This window comes from Sminthopsis crassicaudata, chromosome 6 (assembly GCF_048593235.1).
Source record: "Sminthopsis crassicaudata isolate SCR6 chromosome 6, ASM4859323v1, whole genome shotgun sequence".
NCBI lineage: Eukaryota > Metazoa > Chordata > Mammalia > Dasyuromorphia > Dasyuridae > Sminthopsis > Sminthopsis crassicaudata.
The window spans coordinates 173,737,282-173,754,419 of record NC_133622.1 but is presented as its reverse complement, the minus strand read 5'-3'; the positions used below and the strand labels follow the sequence as shown (position 1 = coordinate 173,754,419).

The 17,138-nt window shown below is 38.2% G+C and overlaps 1 protein-coding gene across 2 annotated transcripts in view; it reads right to left on the bottom strand.

The window, feature by feature from the left end:
* Positions 1-1,471: 1,471 nt before the first annotated feature.
* Positions 1,472-17,138, bottom strand: part of BBS7 (Bardet-Biedl syndrome 7) — a 67,576-nt gene continuing 51,909 nt past the window's right edge. The window contains exons 15-19 of one of the 2 annotated variants that reach the window (XM_074273805.1): positions 16,254-16,418; positions 7,559-7,668; positions 7,361-7,464; positions 6,024-6,147; positions 1,472-2,683 (exon numbers count right to left, since the gene is read on the bottom strand). In XM_074273805.1, coding sequence (XP_074129906.1) covers positions 2,550-2,683; positions 6,024-6,147; positions 7,361-7,464; positions 7,559-7,668; positions 16,254-16,418 — 637 coding nt within the window. In that variant the 3' untranslated portion in view covers positions 1,472-2,549. Of the gene's footprint in view, positions 2,684-4,210; positions 4,231-6,023; positions 6,148-7,360; positions 7,465-7,558; positions 7,669-16,253; positions 16,419-17,138 lie in introns of those variants that run through there. The other variant, XM_074273806.1, reaches the window with a different exon arrangement.

Sequence of the window (17,138 nt, the reverse complement as noted above, 5' to 3'; positions counted from 1 at the left end):
CCAGGCCGAGCCGGGCTGGGGCTGCACACACGCACGCGAACCGGTGGACTCAGGCAGGATGGCAGGCAAGGGCAGCAGCAGCCGCGGCGTTCCACCTCTCCCGCCGCTGCCCAGGCCGCGGCACCGGGCTCTCCTCGCAGCAGTTCAAGCGTCCCGCGACTATTGAAATGAGCCAATGGAAGCCGCAGGCGTCGGTACGTCACCGCGCGCACGCGGGCCCGAGACATTGCACGCGGGGCGGGGCGGCCGGGAAGAATGGGAGGAGGAAGAGGAGGAGTTCTCAGTCCGCCCCGCCCCGCGAGGGACAGTCGGGGGTGCGGGGAATTGGGGGGCTGGCGTGGAAGTGACGGCCTTTTCCGTGGCGATGTGGCCCGACGGAGTCTTTGCCCAGCAGAAGCTAGGGCTGGAGAGCCGCGAGACCGTCGGGGGAGCCTTAGGCGCCCACGTGGGGACTCTCAGCCGGGGTCCCACCAAACAAAGAGCAGACCCAGCCCAGCTCTCGGGGGTTCCCGAGCTGATCTGGGGACGAGATGGATGGAGGCAGCAGGCTCAGGAGGTCCCGCCCGCAGTGGCCAGAGGGTCCAGGAAACTGGCCCACGGGCTTTGTGGTGGGAGGGGAAGCTGAAAAAGTGCTGGGAAGCGCTCTCTGCCTATGGAGGGAAATAAAATACCCCACGGGCGGCAGGTTAGCAAATGAAATCCTATTTGCCAGGCGCTTAGTAGCATGGCAGTGTGTGGCCCAAAGCAGATCGAATAAATGCTGGGTCTCTTCCCCACGTGAGCCTGGCGCCCAGGAGAGGGGCTGGGACTGAGGCTTCCAGATTGATCAGGAAGTGAGCAGTGTAGAGAGAGAAATTAAAAGGGGAGGGGGGTGGATAGGATCACCTAGAGAGTGGAGTCAGAGAAGGGGAGAGAGCCCAGGACTGAGGAGCAGTCAGGCGGTAGGGGCACCTCTTTATTGGGAGAAGACAGGGTGTACCATAGCAGGAGGTGTAAAGACCTTAAAATGAGAATCAGAAATGGCACTTAAGAGAACATCCCTTTACAAAGGAAGAAATCCAGACTATTGACAAACATATTGGGGGAGGGGAAAGGTGCAAATCCTCAAGAACAGTTACCACCAAGGTTCCCATCCTGGTGTAACCACTCTACCTACCCCTCCCTATGTGGAACACATAGATAACCTCTTAGGTTTACAGGGCATGCCTTCTGGAGATTCAATGTGGCTGGCACTGCTGCTCCCCAAACTCTGGCCTATGACAAAGCATGTGCTTGTATGTCTATAAAAACACTCCCCACGTGACCTCAGCATCCTCCTCATCTGCCAGGAATGAGTATGCCTCAATTCATAGCACATTTGAAGGCCCTAAATCACCATTTAAAATAAACATAGAACAAAAAAAGGCAGCCCGCTTTTAAGTATTAATAGTTTGAATCATTTTCTTACCATTCACACAAATGAAAAGCCCAATTCCTGAAAATAACCACTTAACCAGTCATTTTTATTGATTTGTTGTAAACTTAAATACAATGATGTTCATCAAAAAGGAATATAATTTAATCCTAGAATGTCTGTCCTTTAAAAAGAATACTTTTCCTCAAAAACTATAAAATGGTTTATAATGGTAACTGAAGCTAAGTAACTGGCAAAGAAGATTCCTTCTCTCCTTCCCCAACCTTTGTAGCAACAACCATGTCCTTGTGAGCCAAGAGTCACATGGTCAATCATCCTCTGTGGCTACAACCTACACTTCTGGGTACAACTAGGGTGCCACTTCTTAGGTGTGGATCACCAGACTCACAGACAATGAGCCAGAAGACCCCACTGTCTTTCTTATTTAGCATAACTAGCCCATTGCTAAAACAACCATAGGAAGACCAAGGGCATTACTTATACAAAGAAAGCATGATGGGTCTAATAGAGAAATAGATTAGGAATCAAAAAAACAGAGGTCAGGTCCAACTCAGACACTTACTAGCTATGTGATCTGGGGCAAATCATGTAGGCCCCAATTTCATTATCTGTAAAAATGAAGCATGGGCCAATTATATGAAAGTCCTTGCCAACTCTAAATAGATATTCCCATGAGAGTAAATCTCTTTCTCTTATGGGGCCTGAGTCAGTTCCCTCACTGTTTAGTGAGAATTATAATTAACCATTGTACTTCCTGGGGATATCATAAGGATCAAATGAAAATAACTATGAAAGTATATTTTAAAACATAAAACCAATTTTTCTGCCATACTGGAATGTATTGGGGAAATACCCAATACCAATATTCAAGGAAGCTGATGTCAGTAAATCATCTCCACAACTCTTAAAATTAGCTTTTCTTTTAAGCTGAAAATAAAAAATATTCATTTTTTTAAAAGAACCATCTAACAAAAAAAATATGATTTCTTGGAAAATGTCAGGACAACATCCAAATGATACATTTGAGATGGAATCCAAATTGTATAAAAATGTTATAAATCTAATCTGTGATATACTTGGAAAAATATTCTTCCATAGACTGGAATGTCTTAGTGCTTAATCTGCATTTTATATTTTAAGCGGCATCAAAGAAAGAAATCAGCGTATTTTGGTCATAACTGTCCAGAATCTCCAGCAAAAGAGGAACTTTGGTCTTCACATTAGTGCCTTTAAACTTGAACTTATCAATGAAGAGGTCAGTGATCATGCCTGAAAGAGAAATGCCCATTTTCAGCCATTAGCTTTCATAACCTAAAAGAATACATTTTCCTTAAGGCAAATGTACCCTTTGAATATAGAGAGTCATTTAAACAAGTCTTTTTGGGTTTTTTTAAAGATCTCTCTCTCTCTTTCTTTTTTTTTTTTCTTTTCTTTTCTTTTCTTTTTTTTTTTTTTTTTTTTTTTTGGTCCAGACTCGTGATTTAAAATCACAAAAGGGTCAGTCACTGTTCTTTAAAATATTAAGTATAAGAAACTTCACTTCTAGGACAGTAGTCTCTAAACATTTTATATGCAATCATAGTAGGTGACTGATAGGGAAAGCCACTAGAATTTTCCAAGGGAGACTGATGTAGTCAGAGCTACACTTTAGGAAGTTTACTGTTAGATGGAAGATAAGACTTGAGGAAGACAGACCCATAAGCAGACCCCTACAATAGTCCAGAGATAAGCTGAGAAGCGCCTACTGATAGCAGTACCAGAGAAGAGAAGGGGTCATAAAGGAGAGAAGTTCAGAAGTAAAATCAGCATGCCAAAGACTGGTTAGAGGGAATGAGGGAGTAAGGAACTGAGTATGACGTGGAGATTGTGGTGACTAGGAGTGTGGTAGTACTCTCAAAAGTAAGAGAAGGAAGGAGTAGAAACAATAGGAAGAAGGGAATCTGGGGAAATGAGAATGAACTCAGTTTGGGACCTGTTGCATTTAAGATATCCAACTAAGAGTTGGTGGTGATATACTGGAGGAGCAGAGAGGGTGGGGTTAAATAAGATCTGAGAATCATCTGCATAGAAAAACTAATTGATCTGATGAGATGACTATGTGCAGTGGCATAGACAGAAAAGAGAAAAGGGCCCAGAATAAAAGCCTATGGGATTTCTATGGTCAGCACATACAACCTGGGGGAAAATCCAACAAAGGAGATGGAGACAGAAAGGAGGAAAACCAGGAGAGAAAGGGGGCTTCCAGTCAAGTAAGAATTGAAGAAAGGCCACTAGATTTGACAATTAAGAGGCTGGCAATGACTCTGAACCTGTCTTTGATCATGTACCATACCAGCTGCTACCTTTAACCTTTAATAACCTCACAAACTGCCCTCATATCCTTCAGCTCAAGCAGCCACTCCTACCTGAGCCTTTTTCTGATGTTCCCAAGATTGGTACCCCTCCATCCAATCATCTTGTTCTGTTTGGCATCTACGTACATCTAGTCCTGACAAGTGGGCTCTGCTTTTGTCTTGGTCTGCCTGGTACCTAACACATGGCAGATGCCAAATAAATGTCTGTTTCATATTACCTCCCACAGTCATCTGGGCCTGGCCTGGGCCTGGTACTCCCAGCAGCTGCTCAGATCAACCCATATGCCCTTGCGCCTCTTTGACAGCTGCTGCTGCAGCATATTCCCAGTTCACCACTGAGCCACGGCCACACTTGAGCCTGGTCAGGCTGCTAGGAACCACCCTCATGCGCCATTCCCCAGCTTCCTCAGACTCCTTGATTCAGCCTGTCTCTGCCCCCAACACCAGAGATGGTCAGTCAGCCTTTGGAGAGAGATGGGGACAAAAAAAGGAATCCATAATTCTCTCCAATACAGAGAAGCCTCACTGTTCAGTATCAAAGTTTCAGGATATAATTCACCATTAAAACTACTTTAATAAAGGGCAGAGGCAAACAATTAGACAGTTATTTTGTTTATATTTTGTTTATACAACACTAATAACTAGAATGGCTAATTTTTTAAAAAGTAAATTGACTAGTTTTTTGCCACAATGTAGACAACACCTGACTTTAACAAGATCTGTAAATATACTATTTACATATACCATTTAAAACTCTGGTTTCCAGTTTGATTTGATGAGGTTGTAGTTTTATTTTGTGGCTATAGTTAAACATGAGAAAGAAATGGGCTATCTACTCCCTTCAGTTGTCTTCAGCATCAAAGCAACCTGTCTTCACAAGGGATGAGAGCAATAATTGCTGCTGATCATGAAGAAGGCACAAAGAAACACTTATTAAGTGCTCACTAGGTTCCCATCATTGTCAGGACCAGGGAATACAATGGCAAAGCAACACCATGCCTTCCTCGGATAGGCTCTGAGGTCACATGATGTGTTTGATACAGGGCTGAGGGATGGACTCAGTGTAATTTCATTGGCATAGGCAATTTCTATATGAAGAAACTCCCTCTAGCAATGCAGGTAGCGCCTTTTCTGCAAGGCCTGGTCAGTAGACTCAAGCCCTGAAGAGTTAAGTGATCCAAGTCCCACAGCAGGACTAGCACCCCAGTCTTTCTGGTTCAGAGGCTAGTTCTCAATCTAAGACAGCATACAATTGTCTCTCTTTGCATAGAGATCACTTTGGAAAAAACAAAAACAAACACTTCTTTGGAGAAAATGTTTCTGCACATGTCCCAAAAACTCCCAAAAGGCAAAATGAAATAGCAACTAATCACTCAAAAAGTCTACCCTGCAGAGTGAGCCAATTATGTGGAATACAGGTAAAATCCAAACATGAAAAATTTAATTTAGTTATCTTGAACAAGTTGGAAGCGATCTTTAAAATTTTAAATTTAAAAAATGTCAGTCATATGCTGTAGTGGATTGGGTGCTAAGTTTTATAGGGATGAAGATGGCAGGAGACAGGAGGGGTCACAAGCCTCCTCTGACCCTTACTCTGTGACATAGACAAGACCCTCACTTTCTCAGTGCCTTTTACTGGGAGAGGATATTTATCATTTTAATTTAACTATGAGAGTAAAACCTGTATACAAATATTTAGGTACCTAAATTAAGATGTCTACAGTTTCAGGATGTAAATTGTGTTCCTTATATTATATGAGAATAAATAAAATACCTAGACGTCCCCTAATTTCTTCTTGGAGCTTATTAAGCTTTTAGAAACAATGATGCCAGAGAAGGCTGCTAAAACATCTCATCTTCTGACAGGTTTTTGTATTAGAGTGAGTAAGCAGTCTTAAGAAGAGGATACACAGTCTCTCACAGAGTAGCTCAAATCAGACCTAGAGCCCAGTCTGACTGTGTGACCTTAGTGGTTTTGGGCAGGAGTTAAGTTTATTCATCTCCTGAAAAATCACAGGTCTGGACAAAACATACACATACACACACACACATACACACACACACACACACACACATACATACACAACACATGACATCTCTAAAGACTGGCACTTCAGCTGGATCATTCCTGAGAGTCCTAAAAAGTCCTGGAAGCTTTGATTTTGTCATGTTAAGAGCCAGCTTTACCCATAATCCCTAGCTTTCCAGGTGCTATCAACAGATCTAAGCATCAATAGAAATGTGAGCTAACTGACCATAGAGCCTTTCTAGGTGTGCAGGCTGTTTCTTGTACTCTTCCTGTAGGCGGTCAGCCTCTTCTAGAATACAGCGATATTCTGGTATCAGAAAGTCAGTGTTTCCTTCATGTACCTGTAATTCCTTATTGGGATAAAACAAAGTTACCAGTTAGTCCACAAATTCAACTGCATGAGGGAATTTTCAGAAGTGGCCTTCCTGCCCTTCCTAGTAAAGTCCCCTGTTACGTAGCAATAGCAGTAGACAGATGAATATTGGGAAGGCTATTTCCAAATTCTAGAGTAGGGCAAATTTTCTAAATATTTGGCATTTCTTCAAAAAACTTTACATCCTTTTTTCCAGTGTTTCCCAAGAACTGGTCCATGACTACCTAACACCAGTCCATGGTAAATCAGTCTACAAAAAATTACTATGAACAGCTTTCATTTTATAAGACCTATAAACTTACCAAAGCTCTCCTTCCCCTCTCAGCCTTCTCTTCCCTCACCTTGAACCCAAGCCATTCTTCTGCTTCCTTTTCATTACAGAAGGCCACATTATTTAAAACCATTGTGTTTCAAGACCTTCGATTTCTTTCTTTCTTTTTTTGCTAAGGCAATTGGGGTTAAATGACTTGCCCAAGGTCACACAGCTAGGCAGTATTAAGTGTCTGGGGCTGGATTTGAACTCAGGTCCTCCTGACTTCAGGACAGATGCTCTATCCACTGTGCCATCTAGCTGCCCCAACATCTTCATTTTAAAGCTACAAAAACCAGGGTCCAAAGATATGACTCAGAAGGACTACAGACCTGTAATCAAGTTAATTTACTCTCTTTGACTACTTTCTGCTCCCAAGTTTCAGAGAACAGTGAGGAAAGATTCATAAGCTGCCAAACTTCCTTTTCTTCTATCTTTCTTTCCTTCCTTCCCTTCCTTCCCTTTTTCCTTCCTTCTTCTTTCTCCCTCCCTTCCTTCCTTCATCCCTTTCTTCTTTCTTTCCTTCCATCCTTCCTTCTTTCCTCTCTTCTTTCCTTCCTTCCCTTCCCTCCTCCTTTCTTCCCTTCTATCTTTCCTTTCTTCCTTCTCTCCCTTTTACCCTTCCTTCATTCCTCCATCCCCTACTTTCTTCCTCCTTCCTTACTCCCTTCTTTCCTTCTTTCTTCCTCCCTCCCTCCTCCTCTCCCTCCATCTCTCCTTTTCTACCTCCCTCTCTCCCTTCCCTTCCTTTTGTTTTTTTTCCCCAAAATGTCCCAAATTTTAAAATGGATAACTTTATTCTTTGCAGAAATATGGCACTTAAATGAAACAGTATGGAAAATGGCATAATGGGATTAAATGAATCTTAAAAACTGCTTACTTTTAAAGCATCAATTAACTGCACTTTTTTGGCCAACAGTAGCTGGTATTCCAGTTTGGGGTGGATCAGCTTTAATGTGTGATTCACAGATATTTCATTGATCTCTAAGAAAGAGAAGATATAGAATATTGTGAGTTTACTAATGCACTATTACATTTTTTTTAAAAGCTGGAATTTTTTTTATTTATTTATTTTTACCATAAGCTATGTTGAGATTTATTTTTCTTTTTGTGGCTTCTTTAGAAAGTACGTCTTTTAGGATGGATATAGTAGAAATGTTGTCCGATTTAAAGACTCCTTCTCCTTTTCTAAAAAATTAATATTTTTGAAAAAAGATTAGGAGAATATAGTTCAGTTCACAAATTCTTTTTGTTGGAAGCTTAAGAGTTAAAATGTGATTTGATTTTATAATTTATTGACATGAATCATATTAACTAATAATATACCGTGAATTCTTTGCAAAATTAGAAACAAGTGGCCCTGCTAGATTAATTGGGATCATCAATATGCCGATAAATCCTGAAATGTCTGTGCTCTCACTAAAGCAGGCAGAGGAAGCATGGCTGTTTCCCTGGCCAGAAGCTTGTGGAGGCTAAGATAGAACTCATCTAGATAAAGATTGAGGGGGGCAGGGAAGGGAGAGGGAAGAGAGAGGCCTGGAGATTGGAGAGAGAAAGGGGTAGATACCTTGGCTGGTGTTAGGATTTCATTTTCCCTTAGGTTTTCTCCTTTGAATCTCCCCTCCTCTCTCCAATCTTCAAATATGCCCTCTGATCTTATGTTCTACTCAAGGTTCTTCATCAATTATCCTCCTTTCTTCCATCTTCAGCCTCTTCCAAGTCAATGACTCTTCACTCTTTTACCTTCTGCTTCCACAAATACAATCAAGTTCCCTGAACACCATCACCACTACCACTTTCTCCAAGCTATCTCTTCATCTCCCCCTTTCATCATCCAACTTCACTGAAATAGGAAGGAAGACCTCTTACCATCAAGGCTGTAGGCAAAATTCTTGGAGAGGTACCAGATAAACTAGATGCCCTCAGAAGTTATTTCCAGTTCTCAGGTTTGGGGAAAATGTACTTTTTTCCATTACTTTACTGAAAATGTCCTGTCAGAGCTTTCTACAACAACAAATCTAATGCCTTTTTTCTCAGTCCTCATGAATGTATGCTGTACTAGAAGCTGCTAATGACCCCTTCTTCTAATTTACTCTACTTGCTGTCAATGATTCTGAAGAGAATATATATAGTTGTGTGTATGCACATGTATCTGTGTATATGTGTGCAAGGTCTTAAATATACAGATTCTAGTACAGAATAATTCATATGCCAAAGGTAGTGTTGATATACAAATATGACAGTGAATTCTCTTTAAAGTATTTTAAAGTTTCAAACCTAAACACCTCCTAAATCATCAATTCTATATATAAAATAGAATAGAAAAAAGGATTATATATATATATAATCATGAATATCTGCATGGTTCTTCTTTTTAAAATATTACATAATGAATTTAACAGGTTATTTTCAAAATTGTTCTATTTCCTTCTGGATTTCTTTCATTTCTCATCAATGCATTTTAAAAAATGCTGCAATGACCCTTTTTTCTTCTACTTTAGCAATACTATAACCACCATTTCTTTCCTCCCAAATGAAAAGGGGAAAAAGATGTTTGTAACAAGCATAGTAAAGCAAAACTAATCTACAGAAAAGCCATATCTAAAACCATGTGAACCATTCTGCATTGAATACATCACTTTTCTGTCAGGAGTGAGCAGCATATTACATTATCAGTCTACTGGAATCATAATGAGGTACTGCATAATTAAGAGTTCTTAACTTTTTTCAATGATATTTTTTTAAAAACAATGTTATATTCTCCTACTTTGGTTCTCTTCATTGTGAATCAGTTCACACAAGACTTCCTTCTCACCATTTCTGTAATAATATTACATTGTTAAGAATATTATAATATTCTATAATAATATTACATGGTTTTTATCTGCCATAATTTGTTTAGCCATGATGGACACTCTCTATTTCCACTTCTCTGCTACAGAGAAAAGAGTTTCTATAAATATTTAGACATAAGATCCTTTTCCTCTTTCTACTATTTTTAACAATCAGGAAATCTTGGTGAACCTGGTTCTGCCACTAACAGCTATGTCTCTTTGGGTGAATCACAATCTCTTTGAGCCTCAGTTTTTTCTGAGGCTAAAAGATTCCATTTATACAAAAAGGATAATAACCTTAGCACTACCCAAAACATAGCATTGCAGGCCTCAAAGTTACTGTGGCCCTTTAACCACTCTTCTCTGTGGCCTTTGCCGGCCCTTCTTCCTTTACTCTACTCCCTAAATGTAGCAAGTCTCTTTTCTTAATCCTCTATACTCTTCTCACATTTTCACAATCTCTTCCATGGACATAGTTCCCACTATGAACATAGCTCCCAAATCCACATGACCAGGCTTACATTTCTAATTCATTGACTGACTATCCATCACACATCAAGTTTACTATATGCCAAACAAAATCTTTCCTTTTTCCTACTTTAGAAGAAAACTATTTCTTCTAACTCCTTTTTTGCTAGCCTCTCCATGGTATTACCAACCTCTCCATCATCCAGGAATATCAAGATCATCATTAACTTCTCTTCTAAAGCAGCTGACAAGTTCTATGGATTCTCTCCCTAAAATACATCATTTCATCCCCTGTGACTACCCACATTTAAATCCTTTTTGTTTTTACTTGGGCTAATGCAGGAGCCTAATAAATGATCCATCTTTTGTTTCCTCCCACACTTCATCCATTTTTAGTACACTCAAATCTGTAATTTCTTAAAGACCAGTACTGATCATGGCACTAAATCATCATCATCATCATCATCATCATATGGCAAATTAAGGTTTTAAAAGTGCTTCCTTCACAACAACCCCAGTGATAAGGTAAGACAAGTATTCTCACCATCAGAATTTTATAGACAGTAAATGATGATGACTCAACAGTACCAGATATCAAACTGTTTTACAAAAAAGGAATCATCAAAACAATCTTGAGCTGACCAAAAAAGACAGTGGTAGATCAGTGGAATAAATTAGGTACAGAATATACAGTAGTAAATGATCATAGCAATTTAGTAATCCAAAGATCCAATATTATGGGACAAGAATTCCCTATTTGACAAAAACTTTTGGGAGAACTAGAAAGCAGTTTGGTTGCAACTAGGTATAGACCAACATCTCATACCTTATACCAAGATAAGATCAAAATAGGTATGTGATATAGGCATCAAGGGTGATATCATATAGCAAAATCAGGGGAGCATTGAATAATTTATCTGTCAGATATATGTATAAGGAAAGAATTTAGGACCAAACAAGATAGAGAGCATTTTAGGATATAAAATGGATGGCAGTTATTGCATCAAATTAATAAAGTTTTGCACAAACAAACCAATATAGCTAAGATTAAAAGGAAAGCAGTAAACCAAAGGGAAAAAAAAAGTTTTACAGCAAGTTTCTCTGATAAAGACCTCCCTTCTCAAATACTTATATTTGAGAATATAATCAATGATTTATATAAATCAAATGTTATATAAATCAAAAATTATATAAATCAAATATATATATATAAAAATCAATGATTTATATAAATCATTCCCCAATTGATAAATGGTCAAAATATATGGGTAGTTTTTAGAAAAAGAAATAAAGTTATCTATAGTTATATGGAAAAAATGGTCTAAATCACTGTTGATTAGAGAAATGCTAATTAAAATAATGTTGAAGTAACAACTTGCATTTAGCAGATTGAGTAATATGACAGTAAAGAAAAATTATAAATGTGGAGAGAGGATATGAGAAAAGTGGGACACTAATATATTGTTAATGGAGTTGTTAACTGACCGAACCATCATGGAGTCTGAATACAAATTGAAACAAATTGAAACATGCTTTTTCTTTAACATTATTATTTTTGAGGTTTTTGGTCTATGTTTTCTTTTGCAATATGGCTAATAAGGATGTGTTTTGCATATCTGCACATGAATAATAAATATTAAATTATCTTCTGAAGGAGAGAGAAGGAAGAAAGAATTCAGAACTCAACATTTTTTAAAATGTTAAAAAAATTTTATATGTCTAGGATATACTATAAGATATTTAATATGTATGGGAATGCCTGCCATCTAGGGGAGGGGATGGAGGGAAGGAGGGGAAAAATTTGGAACAGAAGAGAGTACAAGGGATAATGTTGTTAAAAAAAAAAAATTACCTATGCATATGTACTGTCAAAAAAATGTTATAAATAATTATAACAATAATTATTATAATAATTTATTTTATAAAAAATTTAAAAAAAATTTATATGTGAGGAAAAAATAAAATAAAAACTAACTGTAAATAAAATAAAATGAGACTGTACTATCTAACCTTCAAAGTCACTCCTAGCTCAAAAAAAATTATAGATGAAGAAATTGAGGCTCAGTTCCAATTGTTCTGTAATGAAGAGAGCCATTTATACCCAGAGAGAGGACTATGGGAACTGAGTGTGGATCACAACATAGCATTTTCACTCTTTCTGTTATTGTTTGCTTCTTGCATTTTTGTTCTCCTTCTCAGGTTTTTTCTTTTTCTTTCTAGATCTGATTTTTTTTGTGCAGCAATATAACTATATAAATATGTATACATAAATTGGATTTAACATATATTTAAACATATATTGGACTACCTGCCATCTAGGGGAATGGATGGGGGGAAGCAGGAGAAAATTTGGAACAGAAGATTTTGCAAGGGTCAATGTTGAAAAATTATCCATGTATATGTTTTCTAAATAAAAAGCTATAATAAACAAATAAATAAATATTAAAAAAGAAAAAAAGAAACTGAGGCTCAAAGAGGTAAATTACTTAAAGTTAAATATCTAATAATTGTCAGAGCTGGGACTCATACCCAAGTCTCTCCTTTACTTAAGAATGGCTTCCCAAATGTCTACAAAATACATTTCAAACTCTTTAGAGAATAACTCTTCCTTCCTATTCACCTATCGCAATACTTTCCTCTGTAATCTATAATCAGGCAGTCTAAAAACTAAATTCTAGGATTCAATGTTCCCCTTACTTCCTTTTCTTAGAATGCTCTAACTTCATTAAATGCCCTTTTGCCCAAAACTCCAAATCTCCAGATAGTACCTAATAAATTATTTGATTTATGAAGAACCACACATATAGAGCATGGAGATGGAACCACATCTCCATAATGCCTTAAGATTAACAAAGCACTATTCTCTATAACCCTGGGAGGATAGATGCTCAATAATCATTAAATTGTTTTTATAAGAGGAACTGGAGTTCAAACTGATGGAATTATAAGAGTTTGGAACTAAAATGTATACATTTAAGATAACATTTAATAATAATGATGATGATAACTACTTTGGGAGCAGTAAAGACATACCCAGCCTGAGCTGTCAAGTTGTTTATAAGAAACACACTTGAAACAGAAAAGTAAATATTGATTGAAAATTCAAAATTTGAATCTGGGCTCCAGAGTAGTTATACCCCACAGCTCCTTTTTTGGGGAAGAGATGACTAAACCACACATTTCATATTTATTTTCAGTGTCAAGCATTCATCTATTTGCAGCAATAAACAATTAAAAATATGTTTAGAAAAACTGTACATGTTTAACCTATATCAGATTACTTGCTATCTAAGGGAGGGGGAGGGGAGAAGGGAGGAAAAGAAATTTGGAACACAAGTTTTTACAAGAGTGAATGTTGAAGGGCAGCTAGGTGGTGCAATGAATAGAGCACCAGCCCTGAAGTCAGGAGGACCTGAGTTCAAATCTGACCTTAGACATTTAACACTTCCTAGCTGTGTGACCCTGGGTAAGTCATTTAACCCCAATTGCCTCAGCAAAAAAAAAAAAAAAGGTGAATGTTGAAAACTATCTTTGCATGTATTTTGAAAAATAAAAAGCTATTATTATTAAAATTTATGATTATTCTATATAATATATAATAGAATTATTATTTTTAAAAAGGCAGGAGTAGCAATCATGATCTCAGAAAAAACAAAATACTTAACTAAAAGAGATAATCAGGTAAATATTTTTCTAAAAAGTACATTTCAAAATCATTTTGATTTTATTTGCAGGATACCTTGCAAAAATATATTCTTACCAGTCTTTGTGAAGTATATTCCATCTCTGGCCAGGAATCTCTTATATTTCAGTCTTTGATTCAAAAACTCAAATCCTATTCTTAGATAACATCTTTTTAACCCATTACTCATTTAACCAATACTGTGTCTTCTGTATCTCTTATATTTAAGCAGCAAAGAAGTCACAAACTATGCCTTGATAGTCACTAATTCCTCAGGCAAGATATCATCATCTTTGGCAGCACTTTTTAGGTTCCTTCTGATACTGTTTTTATACCCCTATGGAAATGGGTATCAACCTTTTACCTTTCCTGAGGAGGGTTACTTTCATTCTAATTTTTGACCCATTTACATACTATATTAAAAATGTTTAAACTGAATAAAATGTACCTTTCATGGAATGTCTAATACCATAAGTCCTCAGGAAATATCCCATTTGTTCTCTCATTCAGAAAAAAGGAAGATTAGTAGGAGAGGTTAAAGTAGAGCCACACAGGAATGGCAGGCCACCAGTCCTCTGCCTACTGATGACTCATTCATGCTTAAGACCATAACTGTCACAGTTCTTGAGATAACACCTCAATTGATATCTCCTGTCCTCTTCTTTCACCTGAATTCCAGTCTCACACCTCCAGCTGCTACCAAGACATTTTTGCTCAAGAATTTTGTTGTCATCTCATAACTCAAATTTCCTGAAACTGAATTCATCAGTTACTTTCAGCAGACTCATATGGCAAACTTTTTATCTGTCAAAAATTCTACTGATTCAACTTCTGAAATGGTATTATATTTATCTATCCCTTCCAATCCATTCTTACTTTCACCTCCCCCCAGATAGTCTCAGCCTTTATCACATTATCCCTTCACATTGGATTAAGACAAGTCACCAACCTCCCAGGTGACCTACCAAACTCTAGACTCTCTCTCTTCAAATCCATTCTACACAGCACTAACAGAATAATCTTCTTTAAGGATTACTGTTTAAACAGGCCATTCATCTGCCAAATTGTGGCAATTTGTGGCCCTTTTATCAAGAATTTTATTTCTTCTCATTATAAATTTGATAAACATAAACTTTTACATACACAAAGGTCAGAACAAGAAGACTATATATGAGACCATGAGGCTCTATGACATTCAGCTCAATTTGGTACAAAGCAGATTCAACTCATTCTCAAAGCTGCCTAATATAGTCCCTCCTGAGCCTCCACCTACTCTCCCCGTTGGTGTTCTCTATCTTCTTTTGAGAACATCACTACCACAAACTCCTACCATCCTTTAGAAAAAACAATGCTGAGGAAATTAACAGACAGACTTTTTTGGGATTGATGACTAAAATGCACACTTCACATTTGTTTTCAGTGTCAAGAATTTCTTTATTTGCAGCAATAAAGGTTCTGTAGCGAAGACTAATCTAGTTACTTATTTATCAGAAGAAAGAAATTCAGGGCTGCAGGACAGATTCTGAAGAACACTAAAGAGCGCTAGGCAGCCTCCTGGAATCGGGTATACAGATTTTTACTTTTCTCCCTCATATTTCTCTGCATAATGCTACACATATTCCCCAAATGTCTGAGAAAAACTGCTTGGCTGAATAACATTAGGACCCTACTTGTACTTCTATATCTCAACTTCCCCATTTATAAAATGGGGATATGTACTTAAGTACCGACACTTCTCTAGGCCTTCATTATGTTTCACAGAAACTAGTCAGTCTTCATTTTGTTCTCTGTGGCCTCAACCAATGCCTATGATCTCTCCCTTATCCAATCCCTTCTACATGATATGAGCTTCTTAAAAGTCTAGGAACATCGTGTTCCCACTCAAAAACCTTTGGTAGCTCCCTGCTTGGCTATATAATGAAGTAAAAATATCAAATTTTGACTTTTAAGATTTCCCCAAAACTATTTTTCCACCTTCAGTTCACATTTCTCACCTAAACTAACAATGAGTTCTTCCCAATCTGATTCAGAATTCACTCAGAAACATTCCACATTCTAGATTTCTTTCCAAGTCTCTCATTAGAATAAATACAAACTCCTTGAAGGCAGCACCACTTTGGCTTTGGTTTTAGTATCCTCAGAGCCTGGCCTAGAATGGGGCACTTAATCAAAACTAATCATTCATTCAGTCATAAGCAGAATAGAATGCTTTAAGAGGAGTGGATTCCCCCTCTACAAGCAAAGGTTGTATTTAAGACCACTCATTGGGTATGTTGTAGAAGACACTCTCGTTCAGATGTAAGTTGGACTAAGGTGATCTCTGAGATCTTTTCTGTCTCTGGGATCACCTTTCATTGCCCAAGTCATTTCCAGGCCTGGAATGCATACCCTCTTTCAATTCTGGCAAGAGGCCCATTTCAGTTACTTCTTCCAAGAGGCTTTCCTTAGTTCCCTCAGGCCATTTCCTCCACAATCCAAATAACTTGCTTAACCCTTTTCTCCCTCCCTTTCCTTTCCCTCCCAAAGTTAAAGAACTAAGATCAAATCAACTTTGACATTGTTCCTGCATAAAATGTGCCAATCTCTTCCCTAAGTAATTTTCAGTAACCCCTCCCTAGCCACTCCCCAGCAGAGTGGCAATATAAACTGCTTAAGAAGAAGGACTATGCTTTTGTATTTCACTCCTCAGCACAGTTTGAAATGTAATAAATCCTTAATAAATGTCTTTACATCCACTCACTCAAGATAAACAACATCCTTTCAAACAACTCCAAGAACATCACCTTTACCTGTAAGTACTTTCTAGCTGTGTATCTAGGAAGGTATTTTGAAAATAAAATGTCACACACTCTCCTGCTGGAGTTTTTTCTGGAACCTCAGGTAGGCAAAAGACAACCCAGGAGTGAACTTCAGCAAAACTGAACTGGCCAGTCAAAGTCAATGTGTTCATGGGCCTGCAATTTAAAAAAAGAAACATAAAACATTACAAGAATCATTATGAATAATTTAGTATCTGATCATGGAAGTTAACCGTGAATATAAGAGAGATTCATAGAATTCCTCTCATGTAGAGCAATACCACCAATGATCCATTTTTCATTTCTTCCCTGTGATTACTTAACATTTCAGTTCAGTTTGACAAGCATGCTCTTATCTTGCTCCATGCCTTAGAACTCTGAACATAATCTCCAGCTGCCAGTAGGATCACCTCTACCTGGGGATCCCACCAAGCAATGTCAAAAACCAGATTTGTTGCCATCCTCCCTAGACTTGCTCCAATGTCTGATTTAAGCACTTCTGCCAATGGCCCCACCCAATTCTTCATATTCAGAACCCCAGCATGGGCTCTGAGAGGTTTTCTAATTATTATCTATGTACTTGCTACAAGTCACATTCCTCTGCCACTGAAGTAGGGACCAGAAGATCTCTAAGGCCTAAGATTTTTCCTGTGTTTTTCATCCCTAATCAGCTATTCAATCTTGCTTGTGTTTTTCCAAACTTTCACACTGTCTCTGTGTCTGTCTCTTTCTCTGTCTCTGTCTGTCTGTGTCTCGTTCTTGCTCTCACTCTCTTCACCACATTCTACTCCCCCACCCCCACCCCAGATGGATCACAGCAGAATCTGCTATCCAACCTCTATGCCATGATTCTCTTCCCCTTCTCAGCCATTCTTC